The sequence below is a fragment of the Populus alba genome, chromosome 2, assembly GCF_005239225.2.
Source record: "Populus alba chromosome 2, ASM523922v2, whole genome shotgun sequence".
In the NCBI taxonomy this organism is placed as follows: Eukaryota; Viridiplantae; Streptophyta; class Magnoliopsida; order Malpighiales; family Salicaceae; genus Populus; species Populus alba.
Window position 1 is genome coordinate 18,746,469 of NC_133285.1, and position 21,234 is coordinate 18,767,702.

Genomic DNA, 21,234 nt, shown 5'->3' on the forward strand with positions numbered 1-21,234 from the left:
ATTTCTTTTCTTAGAAGACAGCGCTTAATTTTTTGTATTATTATGACCGCAGCCGACAAACAGAGCATGACACAGAACAGACTAGATCTAACACGAAGTCATTTTCCACCACTAATCTATGGAACAAATTCTGGCACTTGGGGCTTGTGCAGAACAGAAGAATATGATCGAGTTGCAATTCAAACCAAACTAGATAACCATAAAATATGATATGCCAACATTCTGATTACCTATTCAAGCAAACATTAAGGATGGCTCGATAGAGGAGGGCAGAATAGCTATTCCTAGATTTGACCGAGGAAGACGGCAAAGAGTTCATATCCGTGCGGCAAGGTCAAGCCATGGCTACACGCATTCTGGTCTGGATCTATACACTACATTAATGAGAGGAAACAGAGCTTTGGTAGATGTCGACACAAAACTAAAAGAAAATATAAACCACGGAGAATCTAGAGTAAGATTATCCACAACTCCACAAGTGCCAAGAGCAATAGCAGAAGTGGCACAGATTATAATGTTGATGGTGACAAAGTTTTATACTGCAAACTGAAGGAAGAAACAATTCACAATCAGGTCCAGATACCTTAACCTAGATTATTAATTGCAGGACTCTAAGGTCCATTTCCAACAGCATACACGTCTTGAAGTTTTCCTCCTGCCTCCCGTATAAGACACCTAAGAAGTTCTAACCAGTGTGTTCTAACCAGTTACCACAACAGCAACCGAAAACCATAGAAGATGTAGCCTGGGAAACAATTCAATCCAACAAAATTTAGTGACCCAATTACCTTTTTTCCTCACTTTCTAAAACCTGTCCTTGCGCTTGCCAAAATAACCTTCCATTGCCATAAAAAAACACAGTACACTCCCTTTCTATCAGTAAATTACTTGACTAACATGCAAATATCCAACAAACCTTATTTCTCTCATCTAATTCGCTATTGATGCTACCGCAAGGATGTTCTTTCACAATGTTATTGTGCAAGTGGCAAAATATTTGCTGCACCACCTTGATCCAAAACAATATCCTTCCTATGCCATCCATAGAACCACCTCATTTTAGCTAAAACCCACAAGTTCATGTACACATCCACAATGTCATCTACATTTCAGAAAGCTTTTGTGCTGAGAAACAATAAACAAGTGAGATGACAGATGGCATGAAGGTGACACTTACTGCTGCTGCTCAACATTGAAAAGCCTCCAATCCACTACCTAATTGCACTTCTGCCAATTGCAGAAGACAGTGTCAAATGCTAAATTTATTGCATAACCAAATTTATGTTTTGTTATGATCTTTAATCACTTCTTTGCACAAAGTTTCAAGCAATTATTCCTACATTTGAAACGGCAACCAATAGCCATCTTTCCACAAGAAAGAAAATCTTGAATTCTTCAATTCCCAAATAGCCTCAATAACAATCATAAATCATAATGGTAGTATCCCACAAAATTTCCTCTCTCATACAGAAAGATAACAGAGAGGAAGGGACATAAAAACCATAATGGAGGATATGTAAACTATAATGCAGAGCGGCCCATAATGCGTACCTACTCTACAAAAGTCTCAGGTGAGAACAGCATTTCAATATAGCAATTTCTCAAATCTTCCTATCGAGATCCTAAAATTGATGGTTGAACCATGAACCAGCTTTAAAGCTATTAGTCCAAGTTACTTTAGATTAATGAAGGAGTTCAGTTTCCTATTTTAGCAAATCAAAGGGGCAAGACACAGAAAATACTACAGGGTAAGCTACACAAACTACAAGCAGTACACCAAAAAAGATTAAAAAGTTTGATTTTTAAAGAACAGTAAAAAAAAAAATACTAAATTAAGCTGTTTTTTAACCACATTAAAGCTTCTACGCAGAAAAATTAAATCCCTACCTAGCAAATTCAATCAAACCCTGAGAATCTGCAGCTTGGTAGAGAAAGCAATGGCAACCCAATCAGGCTGAGAAGACGACCACTGCAACTGCTCGATTTCAGCACCAGCAGTATAAGCAAGAATGGGGTCCAATCCACCCTCAACAGGCTGACCCATGGAAGAGAGGTCCCAAATTAACGCCTGTGAATCATCCCCAGCAGTACAAATATGGCATGAACTATGCGGGGCCCAAGCAACGGCATTAACACTAGAATGATGCCTCTGCAATTCCACCACTGGAAGAGTTGGGAAGCGAATATCCAACACCACAACCTTAGCACTGTCCATGATTATCGTGGCCATGTACCTCGGATCCTGCTTGTTCCACCCCAGCCTAACCAAAGGCGTGTCGGGCTCCGAACTCTCGTAGATTATCGTTGAATGCTCCTTATCCCGTAAATCGAAAACCCTAACCGACCCGTCGGCTGAAACAGAAGCGAATACCCCAACACCGCCCCATGCGATGTCGTATACCTCCTTGTCGTGGGCGATTAACTGTGTATCAACAGTCTCCCTCTCGATATCCCAGATGGTGCAAGTCGTGTCAATGCTGGATGTCCCAATTCGCCTTGGCTCTGCTTCGTTCCAGTCAAAGGAAGTCAAAGGCCCGCAAAATTCGCTGTTCTTGTTGCCATTTAACAGGCTTTTGAGCTCCACGCGCGGCTGCTCATCGTTTATTCGCCACACGCGCAGGAAGTCGCTGGAGGTCGCGAGGAGGTCAGGCTTTTGGCACTCCTTGTCCGGGATGAATATGGTTTTGGTAGGTGGATAAGGGTGCTCGAAGGACAGATTCGGGTCGGATCGGATCTCTCCATTGGATTCGTCCAGCTGTACAATCTCGACCCGGTTTGGGTACTGTTCTAGGAGGCTGGCGATGGCGAGACGGTACTTCTTGTCACGACGGACGCTCCAGTTCATGGCGTAGATGTGCCATGGTGCCTCGTATGTGTAGATCTCTGATCGTTTCTGTTGCTCGTCCGACCCGTCTTGATTTGGGTCGCTGCTACCTCCCATTGTCTGTTTTATGGGAAGAAAGAAGAGCAGCAGAGAGCTGTGGTGAATAGAGCGGGGAGGAGAGGGGAATCGGCTTCTTTTTATCTGCCCGGCAGTGAAAGGCAGGGGTGAAAAAAAATTGATTAAATTAAAATAATTAAAAAACAAATTTTAAAAATAAATCCATTAAAAAAAAATTAATTAAATTAATTTGAATTTAAAAAAAAAAACTAACCGGTTTGATTCGATTCGGTTTTAATTTTATAAAGTCTGAAACTAAAAAAAACTAAACTGAACCCAAACCAAAAAAATTGGAAAAAAAAACCAAGTCATGCCAGAAAAAACCAAGCCAAATCAAAAAAACCAAGTCAAACGAGAAAAAAACAGAGTCAAACCAGTTTTTGTTGTAAAATAATCGAACCGAAATCGATCGGTTTAAACCCAAACTACTTACAAGGAAAAGGCATTTTGAAAATAATTTTAAAAAAATAAAAAATATATATTATTTTAATATATTTTAAAATAAAAAATATTTTAAAAAGTAACCTCAATCACATTTTCTAATACACTTTTTAGAAGAACCAAATTGCTTCTCATCTTACCCTTTTTTTATTTTTTTAATTGGTGAACAATATGAAAAAATAATTTATTATTTAATAAAAATATTTTTAAGAATAAGAGTTAATTAATATTTTGGTTTGTATTATATTATCTATATTTTATTTAGAAACGCGGTTGAAATTATGTATTTTTAAATTTTAAATTGTTTTTGTTAAAAATTATTTTTTACATATTGTTATATTTTTTTAATTTTTTAATTTTAAAAAAATAAAAAAAATATATTTTTTAAATAAAAAATATTTTAAATCAGAATTGTTATCATAATTTTAAAGAAAACTTGTCAGCCCGCCCCCACTTCCTTCAAAAGGCAGTAACGACACAGTATTGCCAGGCTTTAAAAAAAAAAAACAATTATTAAATTTTATGGCAATTAAAAATATATATTTCAAAAAACTTTAATTTTCAAGATAGGCAAGCACACGCAAAAGACAATCTTTTTCTATCGTCCTCCCTTACCTACACCCAATATTCCTTTTCTGCTCCTCTACTGCTAGCGAGTACTCACCTTCCATTCAAGCTTGGATTACATTCAATTTCAATTTTCAAGGACTTAACCTATCATTTCTTCTTCTTCTTGTTCGAGAATTAGGGAAATTATAACACGTGATTGGGTGAATTTGATGAATCATTAATATCAATAAATAATATAAATTAATTTAAATAAGCAAATATAATTAAAGTACTTAAGGTAAATAAATAAATAAATAACAAAATTTTAACGTAATTTGACAAACCTACATTCACACCTCAAATATTAAATTATACTTGAGTATTGTGTTCATTTACTAGTCCAAGTTCAAGAGTATTGTCATAACCTGATTTAATACCTTTTTTTTTTCTAAAAATTCTAAAAAATAGCAAAAAATAAAAAAAAATCAAAATAATATATTTTTTGTGTTTGCGTTATTTGTTGTCTTTTCAGCGTCTTTTTAAAAGAATTAAAATTTAAAAATTTACTTTCAACGTGTTCAGTTTTTAATGCACTCATTTTAAAATTATTGATTAATTTTATTAAATTGACATTAACGTTGTCTTTTTCAAAAACATTAAAATACAAAATAATAAAAAATAAAAATATCTGAACATGGAACCAAAAGTACAGAAAACAAAAAAAAATAAGGGACCAAAGGTTTTTAGTTGCCTAAAAATCAAGCAATTAAAAGAAAAAAAAAAAAACAAGTTTATTATGGCTATACCAAAAAAAAAATTAGGGGAAACAATATCCAAAAAAAAAAAACATACACAAATCAAATTTCATCCCTTTATCCCACATTTTCCCCATTGTGGGGGAGGAATGAAAAAGGAAAAAAAAATTGCTTCTCTCTCCTAAAAACTATTAAAAAGCCATAATCTATCACATTAAAAAAAAAAAAAAAAAAAAACCAGACTAGTAAGTGGTCCAATGATAAAAGCTTAGATTCAAGGGGTTTACTCTCTCTATGATCTCAAATTTGAACCTTATGATTGCTAATATGATATCATTGAAAGTTTATATAGTCATTAACTTTAGAGTCCGTGGAATTAGTTGAGATGTACGCAAACTAACCTGGACATTCATATTAATTTTTTTAAAAAAAAAAAAACAAAGAAAATCAATCCTTTTCCCTGATAAAAATCATCAAGTACCTTCACCATTTAGAGAAAATCCTGAGCTCATTTTCTCATCACTTTCCCAACATATTAGTAGCCACCATCCATTCTCCTCCACTATAGACGACAGATTAGCCCCTGTGACAGCAGCCTCTTCATATTGTGAAAGCAGCCCACACAGCCCTCTTTCCCTTAAACCAAAAAACTGCAAAATAATTAACTCTTCATAGCCACCTGAAGTTGTTTCTTCCAATAGACCCAATTCCACCATATAGCCACCATCTTTAACCTCCTTCTCTCAGCCGACCTTCCTCTCCATAGCCTCCATCCATATTCACCATAAGCAAATGACCTCTTTTTCTAACAGCAATCACACAAATGACCGCCTCCCACACACTATCATTCCTCTTGAAGCCACTATCATATCAACAGCTAAAGACACAAACACCAACCTTCTCCAACCGCCAACAGGTCCTCTTCACACTAATAAACCCATAACAACTCCTATCTTCCATTATAAGCCCCAAAACATACCCATTTTGTCATTTGTTTATTCTCTCTTTGTGCGCGTCACTGTTAGCCATTGGGAACTCCTATACAACCACTAGACTCACCTCCCTCCTCCACAACACCGATCGGTGGTGTCAAAAACTAGCAGAGAGAGATAGAAGCAGATTTGAAAATAGAAAAAAGGAAATGACTAAACTTTTAAGTGACCAAATCTCTCTCTAGGAGTGGCATTGCATGAAACCGCTAACAGGGAGGTGAAAAGGGAATGAAGTTTCAAATCCACTAGGTGGCATCTCTCCAATAACAGTGGTGCATGAACCGGCACACTGGCTGCTAGTGGTGGCGGTGTATGGTCTCCATACGTTATCACTGTTTCTATGCTTTCATGGTTAATTTCATTACATCTTGAACATTTTATTATAAATTCAAATAATTGTATAATATTATGAAATTTATAATAAATTATTTATTGTTTTATATATATTTTTTTATATTATTTGATTTGAATTTATGTGTGTTTTTGGTTCAATAATTTGTGTTAAATTACAAGTTTATTTTTTGGGCTGTGATTTTTTTTTGTGTTTTTTTTTCAATAATTTGTGTTTTTTTTGAACATTAAATATTGATTGATGATTTATATTTGGGTAAGTGTTGATTTATTTAAATGAAGATTTACATGGATGTTTAGTGTTGTCTGGTTTTGAGTTGATAAGTGTTAATTTGCCTTGAATTGGTATTATGATTAAGATAACCTTGATAAAAAACATTTCAGTTGTGTATTGTCAGTCAAACACGGTCTTTACCTATTTTTTAATAAATTTTTAATTCATGAAAGATCATTTTGTAATTAACTTTGAATTCTTCACTTTTTTTCTACCTTCACATAATTAATATTTGGAATTATGACCTACACGTGAGATGTATTTTCAATATTAAACGAATCGATTCCTTTCCATAAAAATAACAACATAAAATCTTTCTTTAAAATATAAAAATTTTATTTTAGTTTGCATATGACCAAGTCTCTCAAAAATAAATTATATTTTCATATTTTAGCTTATTAAAAAATAAAAAATATATATATTATTTTTATTTATATATGTATTATTGGGATTTAGTAACTAATTTATTAAAGTCATGACAACTTGGCTTACATTTTAAAAAAATACCAAAAACATTATTTTGTTTGTTCTACTATCAAGGATTATGAACTTATACGTATGACGTATTCCTGATATTAAAAGAAAAAAAATATAAAAATATGTTTTAACTCCATGATGACTAGACTTTAACCTGATAAAATAAGAACCTCTTAGGACTTTTCTTAAATTCTAGACAGACTAACAATTCAAAAACATAACAATACCTTAGTATATATAAGACAAACAAATAATACAATTTACCTTAGGTAAGATGTACTAGGGGTGATACATCCTTTTCTACACACAACTAGTCCTCTTATCCAGACTATGAGACTAGTTAGGGTTCTTAGTGATCAAAATATTAGGTCATAACGCCATCCTTTTTTTACTAATAATAAACAAGAATTCATTGTTTTTCCCCCATTACTAAAGAGATCCTGACTTGGGAGGATGATTGTTGTGATGCCGTATACATGCAATAAGTATAATAGCCACTCGATGAATCCACACCAATTTTTTTACACCTCTTGATGAATTCACATTAAGATTTTTCACCACTTTAAGATATTCTCTTTTCAAGACTCTTCACCACTTGATGAATCCACACCAATATTCTTCCTACTTTTTTTATGTGCCCTTTTCAAGATTTTTCCCTTTCCAAGATATAACCTCTTCAAGATTTTTTCTTGGTGAAATCACCTCACCAATAGCTTGAGTTCTTACCTAACTCTTAAAGATTTACAAAAGTGATTTTGCTATCACAATTAACTCTATCAATAAATGGATAATACAACTGAAAGATCTATTATCTCTATATATAACAAGATAGCACTTATAGGATTTAAAGGTGTTTAAATGTAATGAGAATGAGATTGAATACTATTATGCTAGATTATGAAGGTTTAATATCACCAATTAAAGTATAATCAAGGATTAATGATTTTAAAGTGTATTTGCTCTTAGATTAGCTTGTATATCATATATGCTCGGAATCCCTTACTAATTTTTCAATTATATAAGCAATATATATATTTCTAAAAACCAATTAGTCGTTATAATCCTACTGACAACTTAAATGGTCGACCAATTTAGATTGGTCAAATTAATTGATCAATTGATTCTTGCAGAATCCCCAAGTGTTTATCACCAATGAATAAGTGTTCGACTAATTCATTTTTTCATACCAAACGGTTGATTAATTCATACAAAATTTTAGTTTTAATAGATTAACTTTGGTAAATTCTTAGAAATGTTTATCTTATATTATATTAGATTATTTATCAATCATTTATTGCATGCAAAGTGAAGTGTATGAATTCATTTTAATTGATCTATTAAGTAGGATATAAAGATTAACATGAACACTAAAATGAACACTTAATCTAAGTCTTCACTTTGCTTTCTTCTTGGACTACTTGATTGATTTCATCATGAAATCTGTCATTCTTGTTAATATGTTCTTTGAATAAATCTGTTTAAAACTTATTCTCAACAATGTATATTATTAGTTCATTTTTTATTTTATTGTTATTATCAAAATATATAAAAACATGAATATTTGACCTAAAGATCAACACTTATCTCCACATGTTTTAACACACATTTTTGACATGTAGATTTTTAGATTTTTTTTTGTTAAAGGCTTAAATCCTTAATTTATTGTGTGTGTGTGTGTGTCTAATATATATATATATACATACTATTTATTCTATAACATTTCTATCTTCATTTCTTATTTTTTTTTTGAATTGAGTGACATGAGGAAATTTAGGGTTTTGGTTTAATGGAATGTTCATAAAATTTAGGAATTTTTCTATTATAAAGTTATAGTGATATTTGGTAAGTGACATCTTTTACTTGTTCCTTTTTATCAACGAGAACATTTTAATCAAATCCCCTACTAGTGTTGATGCAACACAAAGATATTTGTTTTGCCTAAGAAAGCTAACACTAATATTATTTATGTTGTTTGTCAAGATGGGGTTTTAACTGTTATTATTGAGAAATCACCACCTTTATTAAGGTCAAGATTGCTTGAAGAATAAGAGTATATGTAATATGGGCTATTTTGTGAGTTAAGGAAAAAAATAATGAGAGTGTCTATTTGTGAATTCGTTTTTAGTTACTAAAAATTCCGTCTATTTAAAATATGGTATGGAGTATGAATTTAGTACCAATCTATTTATCATAAAAATATCTTCTTGTTAATTTGCTTGATGTTAATTTAACATTTGTATTATTTAATTAATCTCATTAATCCCATTGCAATTATGTAATAATGTCAATGCTTGTTGTATTGTTAAGTAGATCACTTTATGTTTGGTTTGTCTTAATACAAGTCGTTAAAATGTCTTGTCATGGTTTGAGGTAAGGATTAATTACTTTACAATTCAAGACAGTGAGACAGTTAATTGAAGCAGCACAAGACATACATTGGGGAAAGCCATTAGGGCCAGTATGGAGTTGGTAAAAGAGAGGATATTGATTATTATGTAAATAGACCATTGCTTCCCAAAAAAATAAAAAGGAAGAGTGGACTGTTTAATTAGTTTAAGAGGAAAGAGTGGATATTATTGGGTTCTCACTGACATACAGATGAAAGAGTGATAAGGGGATAGACACACTTGAGGATTGACCCATCGGGGGGATCTAGTGACCAGAAAAATATTATCTACCTTTATTGTGTATGTTATGAACAGAGACACCCCGGTAATTGTTTAGTCTCACCGAAGCAATGTTTTGTATGCCGAGGAGAGGGTCATAGATGAAGAGCTTATCAGTATCTAGGATAATGATGTCATTATTATGGTGAAAGAGGACACCTTAAAAGAGAGTTCCCTCACAAAAACACTAGGCAAGTGCAGAATATAAAGCAACCAAGTTAGAGTAATTAGCAGTCCATCACAGTAAACAAACTAGTGAGGTCCACACAATCGGGGGCTAATTCTAGTCAAGGACAACCAAGGACACAAATTGACCGGACTTAGGGGAGGGTCTTCCATATAAAATAAGAAGATGTCGGAGTAACATTTAATGTAATGACAGGTACGCTACACATGAATAATTTAAAAATAGATATTTTGTTTGATTCGAGTGCCACTCACTTATTTATAACTAGTAGAATTACGGCCAATTTGGGGAAAGAAGCAAAAAGGGTAGAAAAAAAAGGGTTTTACAATAAGGACACTTTTAGGTGATGTGGTAGTAACCAATGGTATGTATGTAAGTGTGAAAATTGGCCTCGACGAATACAAGTTGGAAGTAGATTTGATACCTTTAGAATTAAACAATTTTGATGTAATCCTAGACATAGATTGGTTGAGTAAACACAAAGCTTAGATAAATTGTTACACAAAAATTGTAACCTTTCAAGGATTATGGGGTAGAAGAATGATTTTTAAGGGAGAAAGGACTACTATCCCAACCAACCTGATTTCAGTGTGAGCGCTAGAAAGTTATTAAGGAAGGGATGAACGAGATACCTTACATATGTGTTGAATTCCAAAAATGATGAAACAAGGCTAAGTGATATTTTGATTGTAAAGGAATTTCCAGATGTATTCCTTAAAAAACTATATGGACTACCTTCGGATCAAGAAGTCAAAGTTTCCATAAATACCTTTCTAGAAGTGCCTCTCGATAGCACAACCACCATACAAAATGGCTCTGATGGAATTGAATGAATTAAAAATCTAGCTACAAGAGTTACTGGATAAGGGATTTATGCGACCCATCGAATCACCTTGGGGAGCGCTGGTTCTGTTCATGAAAAAAAATGGCACTCATAGGCTTTGTATAGACTATCATTAGCTAAATAAGGTAACAATGAAGAATAAGTATCCACTACCACGGATAGATGACTTATTTGACCAATTAAAGGAGGCTAGGGTGTTTTTGATGATTGATTTAAGGTCAGGGTATTACCAGATGAAGATTAAAGAACAAGATGTGTCAAAGATTGCTTTTAGAGCTCAATACAAGCATTATGAATTTTTGTTATCATTGTATAGATTGAAGAATGCCTCAAAACTTTTCATGGATCTAATGAATTTGATTTTTCAGTCATACCTTGATAAAATTGTCGTAATATTTATAGAAAATATTTTGGTCTAATCAAATTCCTTTGAAGAACATGAATGATAGTTAAGGCAAGTACTACAGACCTTAATAAGTCATTAACTATACGCCAAATTGAATAAATATGACTTCTGGCTTGAAAAGGTAACCTTTTTAGGACTTATCATTTTTGTTGAGGGCATCTTTATAAACCCCTAAAAGATTGAAGCAGTTTTGAAATGAGAAAAGCCGACTATAGTAATTGAAATCCATAGCTTCTTAGAGCTTGTAGGGTATTATATGAGATTTATTGAAGGGTTTTCCTTAATAGCAACTCCTTTAGCACACTTAACTAGAAATGATATTAAATAGGAGTGGTCAAAAGAGTATAAAGAAAGCTTTCAAGAATTGAAGAAGAGACTTACCACTACCCTTATGTTGACATTCTCATCAGGAACCGAAGGCTTTGTGGTTTATAGTGATGCCTCACGAAAGGAACTCGAATATGTCTTGATGCAACATAGAAATGTAATTGCTTGTGCATCAAGACAATTAAAGATACATGAGGTAAATTACCCGGTACACGATCTAGAATTAGCAGTTGAGATATTCCTTGAAGGTGTGAGTACATTACCTCTACAAGTCTCGAGTCCAAATCTTCATAGACCATATAAGTTTTAAATATTTGATGTTGTAAAAAAAGTTGGATATGCAATGGGGGAGATGGATAGAACTCATCAAAGAATAGATTGCACTATAGAATACCATCCTGGAAAGGCGACCAATATGGAAAGAACAATCACTAACAGAGTTGAGGAGATTAGGGGCTCAGTTGAACATGAATTATGAATGGGTATTACTAGCACAATAAAAGGTATAACCAATATATTAAGAACATATATTACAAGCACAACATGAAGATAGTGATCCTTTTTTGGCTCTCTCTCTAGCCCTATGTCTCTTATCCCTAGGAGGTCTTCTTCCACTAGTAGGTTTTTTTGAAAAACTCAATTTATTCTATTATGGATGACAGACAGGCCTATATTCCTATAAAATGTAAAGAGATGGTTTATAAAGTTGAAAATAAATCTTAAATGGTGTTTCCAGAGGAGTCAAGGATACTTGTTTGTTCTTGGATGGAATTTAGGATTTGAAGATGTTCGACTTTGATGAGATGATAATCCTACCATCCTTTTAATTGGCCAGAGAAACTAGCTATAAGAAGTTCGGATATGGCTTTATCTAGAGTACTAGTCTAGGTTTTGTATGCATTGGTTGTCATTATCATTTGTTAGAGGGTGTTTAGGATGTGGTATTCTAACATTCCATCTAGATTTCATTCATAAAGAGATGAGGCATTGTATTTGTATTAGTTGATAATGATAGGTTCATTTTGGATGTATATGTCTGGGGCAGTAAGGGATTTGGAGCTTCTCTAGAGGAGTTTACTAATCTCAGGATTTTTTTTTTTTTGAAAATATCATCATCAGAAGTTTGAACTTGATCTGTTTAGTTATTCTGAATGGTGTTTATTTGGTTTGTGGAGGTTAGAGGATTGTTACTGATTTGGGAGGTGTTAGGCACTATTATAGATGAGGTCTCAATTTGGTAAAGGTGGTCATTTATGGCTTTGAAAAATTTAATTTTGCTTTGGAGTTGTCTTTGGCTTGTTTCGGTGACTTAATACAGTTATATATATACAAGTTTGGTTTCGTAGCTTTTTTAATATAAGCAATTAAGCTCGAAAAGGGTGTCTTAACACGTAATGCCCTAAAGTCAACTGACTTGAGAGTTATTAGCCTAAAGTTTGTTACATAGGTTAAGGAGAAAGTTTAAGAAAATCAAACATTGCACTATCTATATTTAAGTATTTATAACCCATGTTATTAAGCTTTTAAAGGTGTCTCAACACCTAATGCTTTAAAGCCAACTAGTTTGAGAGTCTTTTGCCTAAAGCTTATTATATCTCAATCCAAGGAAGTTAGCGTTAGAAAAACATTAGAATAAATTTTGTTTTCTTCTAAGCAAAGTCTCATAACTATCTGTTGATATATTGAGCATAAAATAAATGTTTAGTAATGTCTTGATTAAGACGTATGTGGCAGAAATATAATCTAATGAGAGTTTATTTATTTGAATTGATTAGTTGAAGTAAAATAATTAATGTCTTAGCTTTACATTCTTTATATTATTTTTCTATTTAAACGCTTTAATTACTAGGGATTAGTAATAAGCTAGTTGGGAATGTAATAAGTACTTAAAAATGTATTTTTATTAAGGTTTTATATCATCAACTTTCATTAAGATCATCTGTATAGATTATAATGTTATTAATAATGTTTTATCTAGCCACCAAATCAATAGTTAGCCACCATACCAATAGTTCTAAATTTTAGCCTATAAAAAAAGGCATTTGTTATATATTTAGACATCATAGTTTTTAAATCAAGATCCATGCTTTTGCTTTCTTTATTTGTATTTTTGCAATATTCAAGTTTTTTTTTTCATGTTATATTCTCATTAATCTCTTTTTTATGCTTATCACTTTCTTTATTATACTTAATTAATGTATATCATAGTTATATTCTTATCTTGTTTATTTATGTTTTTCTTCTTAATTATGTTTAGTTAAGTTTATTTTTGCCAAGATAAAAAGGTTACACTAATAGTGTAAGAATGAGTATAATACAAACTTAACATGGACTTTAATGTTCAAATTCAAGAAAGATTGTTATTAACATGTGTTGTAGTTATTATCTTAATCAATATTAATACCTTCATTGTTAGGTGATGAGTCTTGATTCGTGGTGTACAATTCTTAGGATAACAAATACTTGATTAGCTTACTGTATGGAGAACCAATATTTATGCTAAGTTAGGATCATGATTTGTTGTTAACATAAGTTAGCACCATGAATACTTGACAACATTTACAAGTTTTGACATTATTCAAATAAGGTAATTAAAGATAATTAATATAATTATATTAATAACTTAAAATGAGTCATTAATGATAAATTATCTGTTTAAAATCTCTTTTGTGTGTGGTTTCCAATTGAATAATAGAAATAGCTTGAGCTATATTTATTTGAAATACCATTAGTAGATCCTCTAACCGCTGACAATTATCTTATCGCTATTAAATCTTTACATTAATATCACAACTTATATATCTATTTAGCTTTGTTTCTTTTAGTATTTATGGTTCTTTATCCTTAACCACCCTATGGATCGACTCCAATTTTCCCAGTTTATTATTATTTTGACACTCTTGCACTTAAGAAAAGATATCAATTATTTGATTGTGTCAAAATACCCTAACCCACTAATTATAAAGAATCAAGAACTAGAAGTTTATAGATGATGAACATTACAAAGCCAATTAATAGTTAATAAGTTCTAAAGAGTTTGATGAAGAACCAAGAGTATGAGCAATCTTATCGCACATAAAATATTATTTATGAATAATAAACAATCTCCCCCAAAAGAAAACCTAAAGACAAGCTAAAAAACTTTATTTATATTAGGTAAAATGTCTTAACTAAAGGTAGAAAAATAACAAAAAAATTATAAAATAAAATAGAAAAAATATCATAAACCAACTAGGAAAATAATGCAATTCTCGCTTAGTGACTTATGGTCTTTATTGCAAAGCCTTCCTAATGCTTGATTGCTATGAAATTTTAATCTTATAGGAAACATGACCTTTAAAATCTATGGGAAAATTATAATATGATTTATCAATCAGATATAAAGTTATGCTTGTTAATATAAAATATACATTAGAAAAAAAAAAAAAAAGCCTAAAACCGCCTCTCCTTGCTCAATCCGCAAGCTACCAAGATTTCTTGCCCAATCTGTAAGCAATGGCTTTCCCAACTTATTCTCATATGTGGATTATGTTAATTAAAGCGTAGTCATCTTTTAAACTCATCTTGACATTTGACTTGGTCAAAATATTTGAATTAGCTTATAAAATATTGATTTTTTTCTTTGTTTTTGACTTTATAATAGATCTAATTGACACTTTTAGTACATCATTTAGTGATATTTGTTAATTCTCATCAAATTCTTTTCTCGTATTAAAATGATACAATATGAAAACATTTTTCTTAAAGAAGATACATACATAGGGTACAATTCCTTTACCTAATGCAATGAAAAAAAACTTAATGTATCGATTATTTTTGAAAAATAAAGGTAATTACTAATGTATTTATTAAATTTGACTCATAATCAAGTAGATTGATCTAGATTAATTTATTATTTTTAAAAAAATATCAAAATAATATTTTAAAAAAAATATTATGAAAAATTCAAAAAAGTATTAATGAATTTTGACTAATTAATTAGATCAAAATTAACCAATCAAGTTAAATTAAATCACAATTAACTTTCGTGAGAAATTGGTTATCATGCGTAAATTTTGTTGAACTATAAAAGGGAAAAGGTGACACGGCCTCGCTCAATCCTCAATACACTATCCAAAATCATGCGATAATTTCCGTGCGATCTGTGAGGCCGAGGATTATCGCCAGACAATAGTATTATTCCACTGCAACATTAGCAGAATAAACAAACTGCAGTCAATACGCAGCTAGCAGAGCGGTGAAAAGAATAATGGTCGCATGCCTTTCGTCTCCTCTACCTGATGCTCTTATTATATCCAGCAGAAGAAGAAGCACATTCCTGAACTCTCACTATCACACTAGTTCTAGATGTTGGCCTAAGTTTGGTTCTGCTGAAGCTCTCCTTTTACTCCAAAACTGCACCAGTTTCAATCATCTCAAACTTGTCCATGGTAAGATCATCCGCAATGCCCTCTCTGCTAATCAATTACTTGTTAGGAAATTGATCCACCTCTGTTCTTCTTATGGGAGATTGGATTATGCTGCTTTACTTTTCCATCAAGTTCAAGAACCCCATACTTTTACTTGGAATTTCATGATTAGGACGTACACTATTCATGGATATTCTCTGAAAGCTCTCCTTCTCTATAACCTCATGATTCGCCGTGGCTTTCCTCCCGATAAGTTCACTTTCCCTTTCGTTGTTAAGGCGTGTTTGGCCTCCGGTTCCATCAGAAAAGGGAAAGAGGTCCATGGCCTTGCTATTAAAACTGGGTTTTCAAAGGATATGTTTTTGTACAACACTTTGATGGATCTTTATTTCAGCTGCGGGTATGAGGGCTATGGACGCAAGGTGTTTGACAAAATGCGTGTTCGAAATGTGGTTTCGTGGACCACTTTTATTGCAGGACTTGTTGCTTGTGGAGATCTGGATGCTGCTCGACGGGCTTTTGATCAAATGCCAACACGCAATGTCGTTTCCTGGACGGCAATAATTAATGCGTATGTGAGGAACCAACGACCTCATGAGGCGTTTGAATTGTTTTGGAGAATGCTGCTTGCTAATGTGAAGCCCAATGAGTTTACTCTGGTTAATTTGTTAAAGGCGTGCTCCGAGTTGGGTAGTCTTAAATTGGGTAGATGGATTCATGATTATGCACTCAAGAACGGGTTCGACCTTGGGGTTTTCCTTGGGACTGCTCTTATTGACATGTATAGCAAATGTGGCAGTTTGGATGATGCCAGGCAAGTATTTCGCGAGATGCAAATAAAAAGTTTAGCTACATGGAATGCTATGATAACTAGCTTGGGGGTGCATGGATATGGGGAGGAGGCCCTTTCTCTTTTTACAAAGATGGAGGAGGCAAAAGTACGGCCAGATGCAATCACTTTTGTAGGTGTCATATGCGCTTGTTTACAGACCGACAAAGTAAGAGAGGGTGATATGTACTTCAAATATATGAGAGAACACTATGGGATAACTCCTGTTGTAGAACATTATACTTGTATGATTGAACTATATAGTCGTGCCAACTTGTTGAATGCACTGGACGAATTAGTGAAGGGCATGCCAAGGGAGCTGAGTGACGATGTAGCAGCAGCATGGATTAAGTCAAGGTTAATCGATGATATTGATGATACAGAAAATTCTTTGGAGCATGAAGGCGAAGAATTGCAGTACTGGGAAACACGAACAGAACATTTGTCACAGTATCAGCTTCAGGGCTTCAAATGGGATGTCGGTTGACTTCAATGGCTGGGTTTTGACCATGTTATTGTTTTCCAATGCTAGAGAAAATGTGAGTTCCATACAAATCTGTTATGGCATTTACATTTTGTCTCTTGCACTTGGAAAGATTTAGCCTCCAAAACATAAACACCTGTTTCTGGAGCTTTGCAAGAAGAATAGCTTCGAAAAGATTTTTTTTCTATTTTTTGAAAGCTTGTCCAGCATGTTTTTGGGGAAGGTGGTGGGGGGCTTCTCTGGGCAAGGGTGTTTCTAGAGATGGATGCCATTGCTATTTTGGCTGTATATTAATGTATCATTGTTTTTGTCGACAATATGTGCACTATTATTGTATTTAAAGGATATTTGAGTTCGAATGAATATACTGATGGTACAGGTATGACACACTGATTAGTTGGATACAAATTAACCATTTAGCATATTTGCTTTTCAATATTAGATATTTGAAACGATGGCTCTGGTATTGTTAGTTGAAAAGAAATTGCTCCATGTCCATTAAACCTTTAAACCTGTTAAATCTTGTATCGTATTACAGAATTAATGATTGTAATGCTTTTGTTAAATAAACAGATTGCATGCAGGATAGTTTTGCCTTTTTGCATGTTGAGCTACAAGCTTCTCACTTGTGATGTTTGGAGTAGCAGCAGCACAAGTCTCAGATGTTAACACTAGTTTGGGTTTGAATTCTTTCAATTTTATGTACTATGATGAGAAGACAGTTTTAACCTGGAATCTATTCATATGATAATTCCGAATTTTCCATTTGGCTTATTCCGTTTCTTTTCCATATTATCATAGATTAGGATTGTTCCTATCTTTCAGTTTAGTCATGTTACGCTCAGTTTAATTATGCATTGCTTGACCTTGTTTTTTTGGCTTTTTCCTAGCATTTTTTGCCCTTGTTTCAAATGATGTCTCTATCACCCAAAAGAACCCGTCAGTGCACAAGTGGCTAAACAGTTCGCCAATGGAACCTGTTTATTGCAAGTGTCTAAAATTCCATCTCTTTAGTCATCTTGTGAGCTCAAGTAACAGATTTGCTTGCTTGATTAATTGCTTAGCAGGGAGTCATAATATTAATTTCTCTAGTTTTCATTCTGTTGCATGTTGAAACAGAGCTTTATCACCTCAGAAAGCATGGAAATGTTATCCAATTCTGAACTACTGGGCAGAGAAATTATATTTTGGACTTCTGTGGCTCTATTTGTTCAGTGATGGCTCTGCATTGTGCTCATTACATTTTTCTTGATTTCAATGATATAAAATCTGCTAATATCCCTGGTATTTTCCTTTTTCTGAAACGGTTTTGCACTTGTGCCTCGAATCTCCGGTTTCTTGATGCAATTGATGAGAACATGAAGGATAAGAACCCTAACCCACGATCAAGATAGAAAACAACACAAAAAGCTAAAATCATGTTGATAGAAAACTTGACCTAATGATTCTTAAACCAAGGAATTGAAGTTATTAGATGAAAAACTCCAAACATTTCATTATAAAGAATCAAGAATTAGAAACTATAAGGATGAACACCACAAAAGACAGTTAATTTTTGATAAGTTTTTAAGAGTTCAATGAAGAACTAAGAGTATGAATGCAAGTAAAGACAATTGGCTCGTGTTGAACGCCATAAAAATAGTTAATCCTTAATATGTTTTGAAGAGTTCAATGAAGAACCAAGTAAACAAAGACAATTGGCTTAGGCTACGCTGCATGGCAAAAAAAATTGAATGTAAAATTGTAAAATAGAAATGTTCAGGTTGTAGGAAACTCTTTGATAGTGTCATAAAACTCATCCTAATAGGTCAACTATAAAACCTCTCAACCAGACTCCCTATCTAGCCTGGCTTTTAAATTAAATTGTGTAGAAGTTGCCTTGACATGATCCAGTCAACTTGACGAGTCTAAAAGCAACCAAAATGACAAGTAAAAAGATAGCTTGACTTCAAAAATAATTCAAGATACACACACACGGTATTTTGAATCAACCTGAGTCAACCCAAGTTTACCTATCAAACTTGTGACTCGAGTCATGCACTCTACTAAATTTAATAACTTTATTATTTATTTAATCATATGATAACAAAATAGATGTTTACAAAATCAAACACTAACCTAATGTGTGTGTGTGTGAGTGTGTGTGTGTGTATATATATATACATACACGCACCACAATAACCCCATAAAAAATTTAAAATAAATTATAAAATTCAATTCTCAATCAATTCAATAAAAATAAAATTGAAAAACAATCAATGAAAAAAACTAATAAACAAAAAAAAAACTTAAGTTAACAAGTCTAATTCCCGACTCGAGTAATGAACTTCACTAAATTTAATAGCTTTATTTTTTTAAGATTATTTTTTTATTTAATAATAAAAATAACAAAAGTAAATGTCCATAAAATTGAGCACTAAACCAAAACTAGGATGTTTTTAGAAAACATGATAACCCTTACAGAAAAGAAATAAAAAAATAATGAAATTTAATTTTCAATCAAAAAATGAAATTGAAAAAAAAAACTAACTAAATGACAAAAAAAAAAAAAACAAGTTACTTTTCTAATAAATAGTATTTTTGTGAGAAAGTGAAAAATAAATTAACTTTTATTTCAGTTTTTATTAATAATTAATTAATACTTTTTATAAAAATAATCTGTTTTTAGGTTCATTTACATAGGTATATACAAGTCCAAAGGCCAGGACCAATCTAAAAAATAGTTTGACAGTTTAATGACTATGTTTGACATGATATATGAGTAAATATCCACACAAACACTAATGTAGATCTCCATTTGAAAAAAGAGGAGCGGTGCTTTGATAATGTCATAAAACTCGTTTTAATAAGTTAATCATGAACTCTCTCAACCCAATTCTTTACTTAGCTCAAATTTCAAATTAAATTATATAGAAGTTATCTCGATATGATCCAAACAACTTGATGAGTCGAAAAGCTACCAAGATGACAAGTAAAAAAATAGTTTTGATTTAAAAAATAATTCAAGATATATATATATATTAGATCAACCTGGGTCAATCCAAGTTTACCTATCAAACCCGCGACCTAAGTCATGGACTCCACTAGATTTAATAACTTTATTATTTATTTAATCATATAATAACAAAATAGATGTTTGCAAACACTAACCTAATGTCATGGTATTCTTTTTATACCATAATAACCCCATAAAAAAATTTAAAACAAATTATGAAACTCAATTCTCAATTAACCCAATAAAGATGAAATTTAAAAAACAATCAATGAAAAAAACTTCAGTTAACAACTCCAATTCCCGACCCGAGTTATGAATTTTATTAAATTTAATAACTTTATTTTTTTTAAAAAATATATTTTTATTTAATAATACAATAATAAAAATAAATATTCACAAAATCGAGTACTAAATAAATATTAAGATTTGTTTTAAAAAATCATGATAACCGTTACAGAAAAGAAACCAAAAAATTATGATATTCAATTTTTTAAATGAAATTGAAAAAAAAAAACCAACTAAATGACAAAAAAAGAAAGTTACTTTTCTAATAAACAGTATATGTATGCTAGTCCAATTATGACAATCTCCTTACCCGGGATCCTAACATACACTAAATATATGCTAGCCGATACATGGTGATCCCCTTACCCGGGATCCTAACATACACTAAATGTATGTTAGTCCATACATGATGATCCCATTGCCCGGGATCCTAACATACACTAAATGTATGCTAGTTTACGCCTCAATTCGCACTTCTCATATTTCCTTTGTCAATGATAATTTCATCATTTGACAATTTATACAACTTTTCACCTTGAATACCCATACATTCAGAAATGCACATTTCACATTGGTAATATAAATAAATCATGGAAATTAACTAGGAAGTATAGGTGCGATTCACCTACCTGAAATAGAAGCTCTATTCGTACTCCCTTGTTGCTGCTGTTGTTGTTGCCCCACGCCTGTGGTCCCTCCCGAAATTCACAGGTTTATCTCATAAGTTCTTCTCACTCACGGATATGTTTTATTATAAACATATCAACAACCAATAAGTCTTTCTTTCAGTCATCATTTCTTTATACATACTTTTGAACTATTTCTACTTAAAATCCGAACTGTTACTGTCTCGTTTTTGAACTGCTACTGTCTAGACATTTTTGAACTGTTACTGTTTGAACTGTTACTATCTAGACATTTTTGAACTGTTATTGTCTCATTTGGTGACCCATAACGGGAGTTCTATAACTCCAAATTGAGCAAGACCAATTTCATTTATTAGCCAACATTCAAAACTACAA

General features: G+C 32.3%; 2 protein-coding genes across 3 annotated transcripts; one reads left to right on the top strand and one right to left on the bottom strand.

Annotated features, from left to right (window-relative positions):
• Nucleotides 1-707: 707 nt before the first annotated feature.
• LOC118044121 (WD repeat-containing protein LWD1) lies at nucleotides 708-3,016 on the bottom strand. The gene is made up of 2 exons (XM_035052274.2): nucleotides 1,888-3,016; nucleotides 708-1,227 (listed from the first exon to the last, which is right to left on the bottom strand). Exon 1 carries the CDS (start codon nucleotides 2,939-2,941, stop codon nucleotides 1,901-1,903), a length of 1,041 nt encoding a protein of 346 aa, XP_034908165.1. The 5' UTR covers nucleotides 2,942-3,016; the 3' UTR covers nucleotides 708-1,227; nucleotides 1,888-1,900.
• A 12,287-nt stretch (nucleotides 3,017-15,303) lies between these two features.
• Nucleotides 15,304-18,257, top strand: LOC118044120 (pentatricopeptide repeat-containing protein At3g26630, chloroplastic). 2 transcript variants are annotated; one of them, XR_012169089.1, is made up of 2 exons: nucleotides 15,304-16,987; nucleotides 17,506-18,257. XR_012169089.1 is itself a non-coding variant. In XM_073407363.1 (1 exon), the coding sequence occupies exon 1, from the start codon at nucleotides 15,460-15,462 to the stop codon at nucleotides 16,933-16,935; it is 1,476 nt and encodes a 491-aa protein (XP_073263464.1). In that variant the 5' UTR covers nucleotides 15,304-15,459; the 3' UTR covers nucleotides 16,936-17,319. The 2 variants fall into 2 exon arrangements, 1 of the variants encoding a protein (XP_073263464.1); XM_073407363.1 differs by lacking the exon at nucleotides 17,506-18,257 and having other exon boundaries at nucleotides 15,304-17,319.
• Nucleotides 18,258-21,234: the final 2,977 nt, after the last annotated feature.

Coding starts and splice junctions, on each gene's coding strand:
- LOC118044121 (XM_035052274.2), bottom strand. CDS start 2,941: ATGGGAGGTAGCAGCGACCCAAATCAAGACGGGTCGGACGAGCAACAG.
- LOC118044120 (XM_073407363.1), top strand. CDS start 15,460: ATGGTCGCATGCCTTTCGTCTCCTCTACCTGATGCTCTTATTATATCC.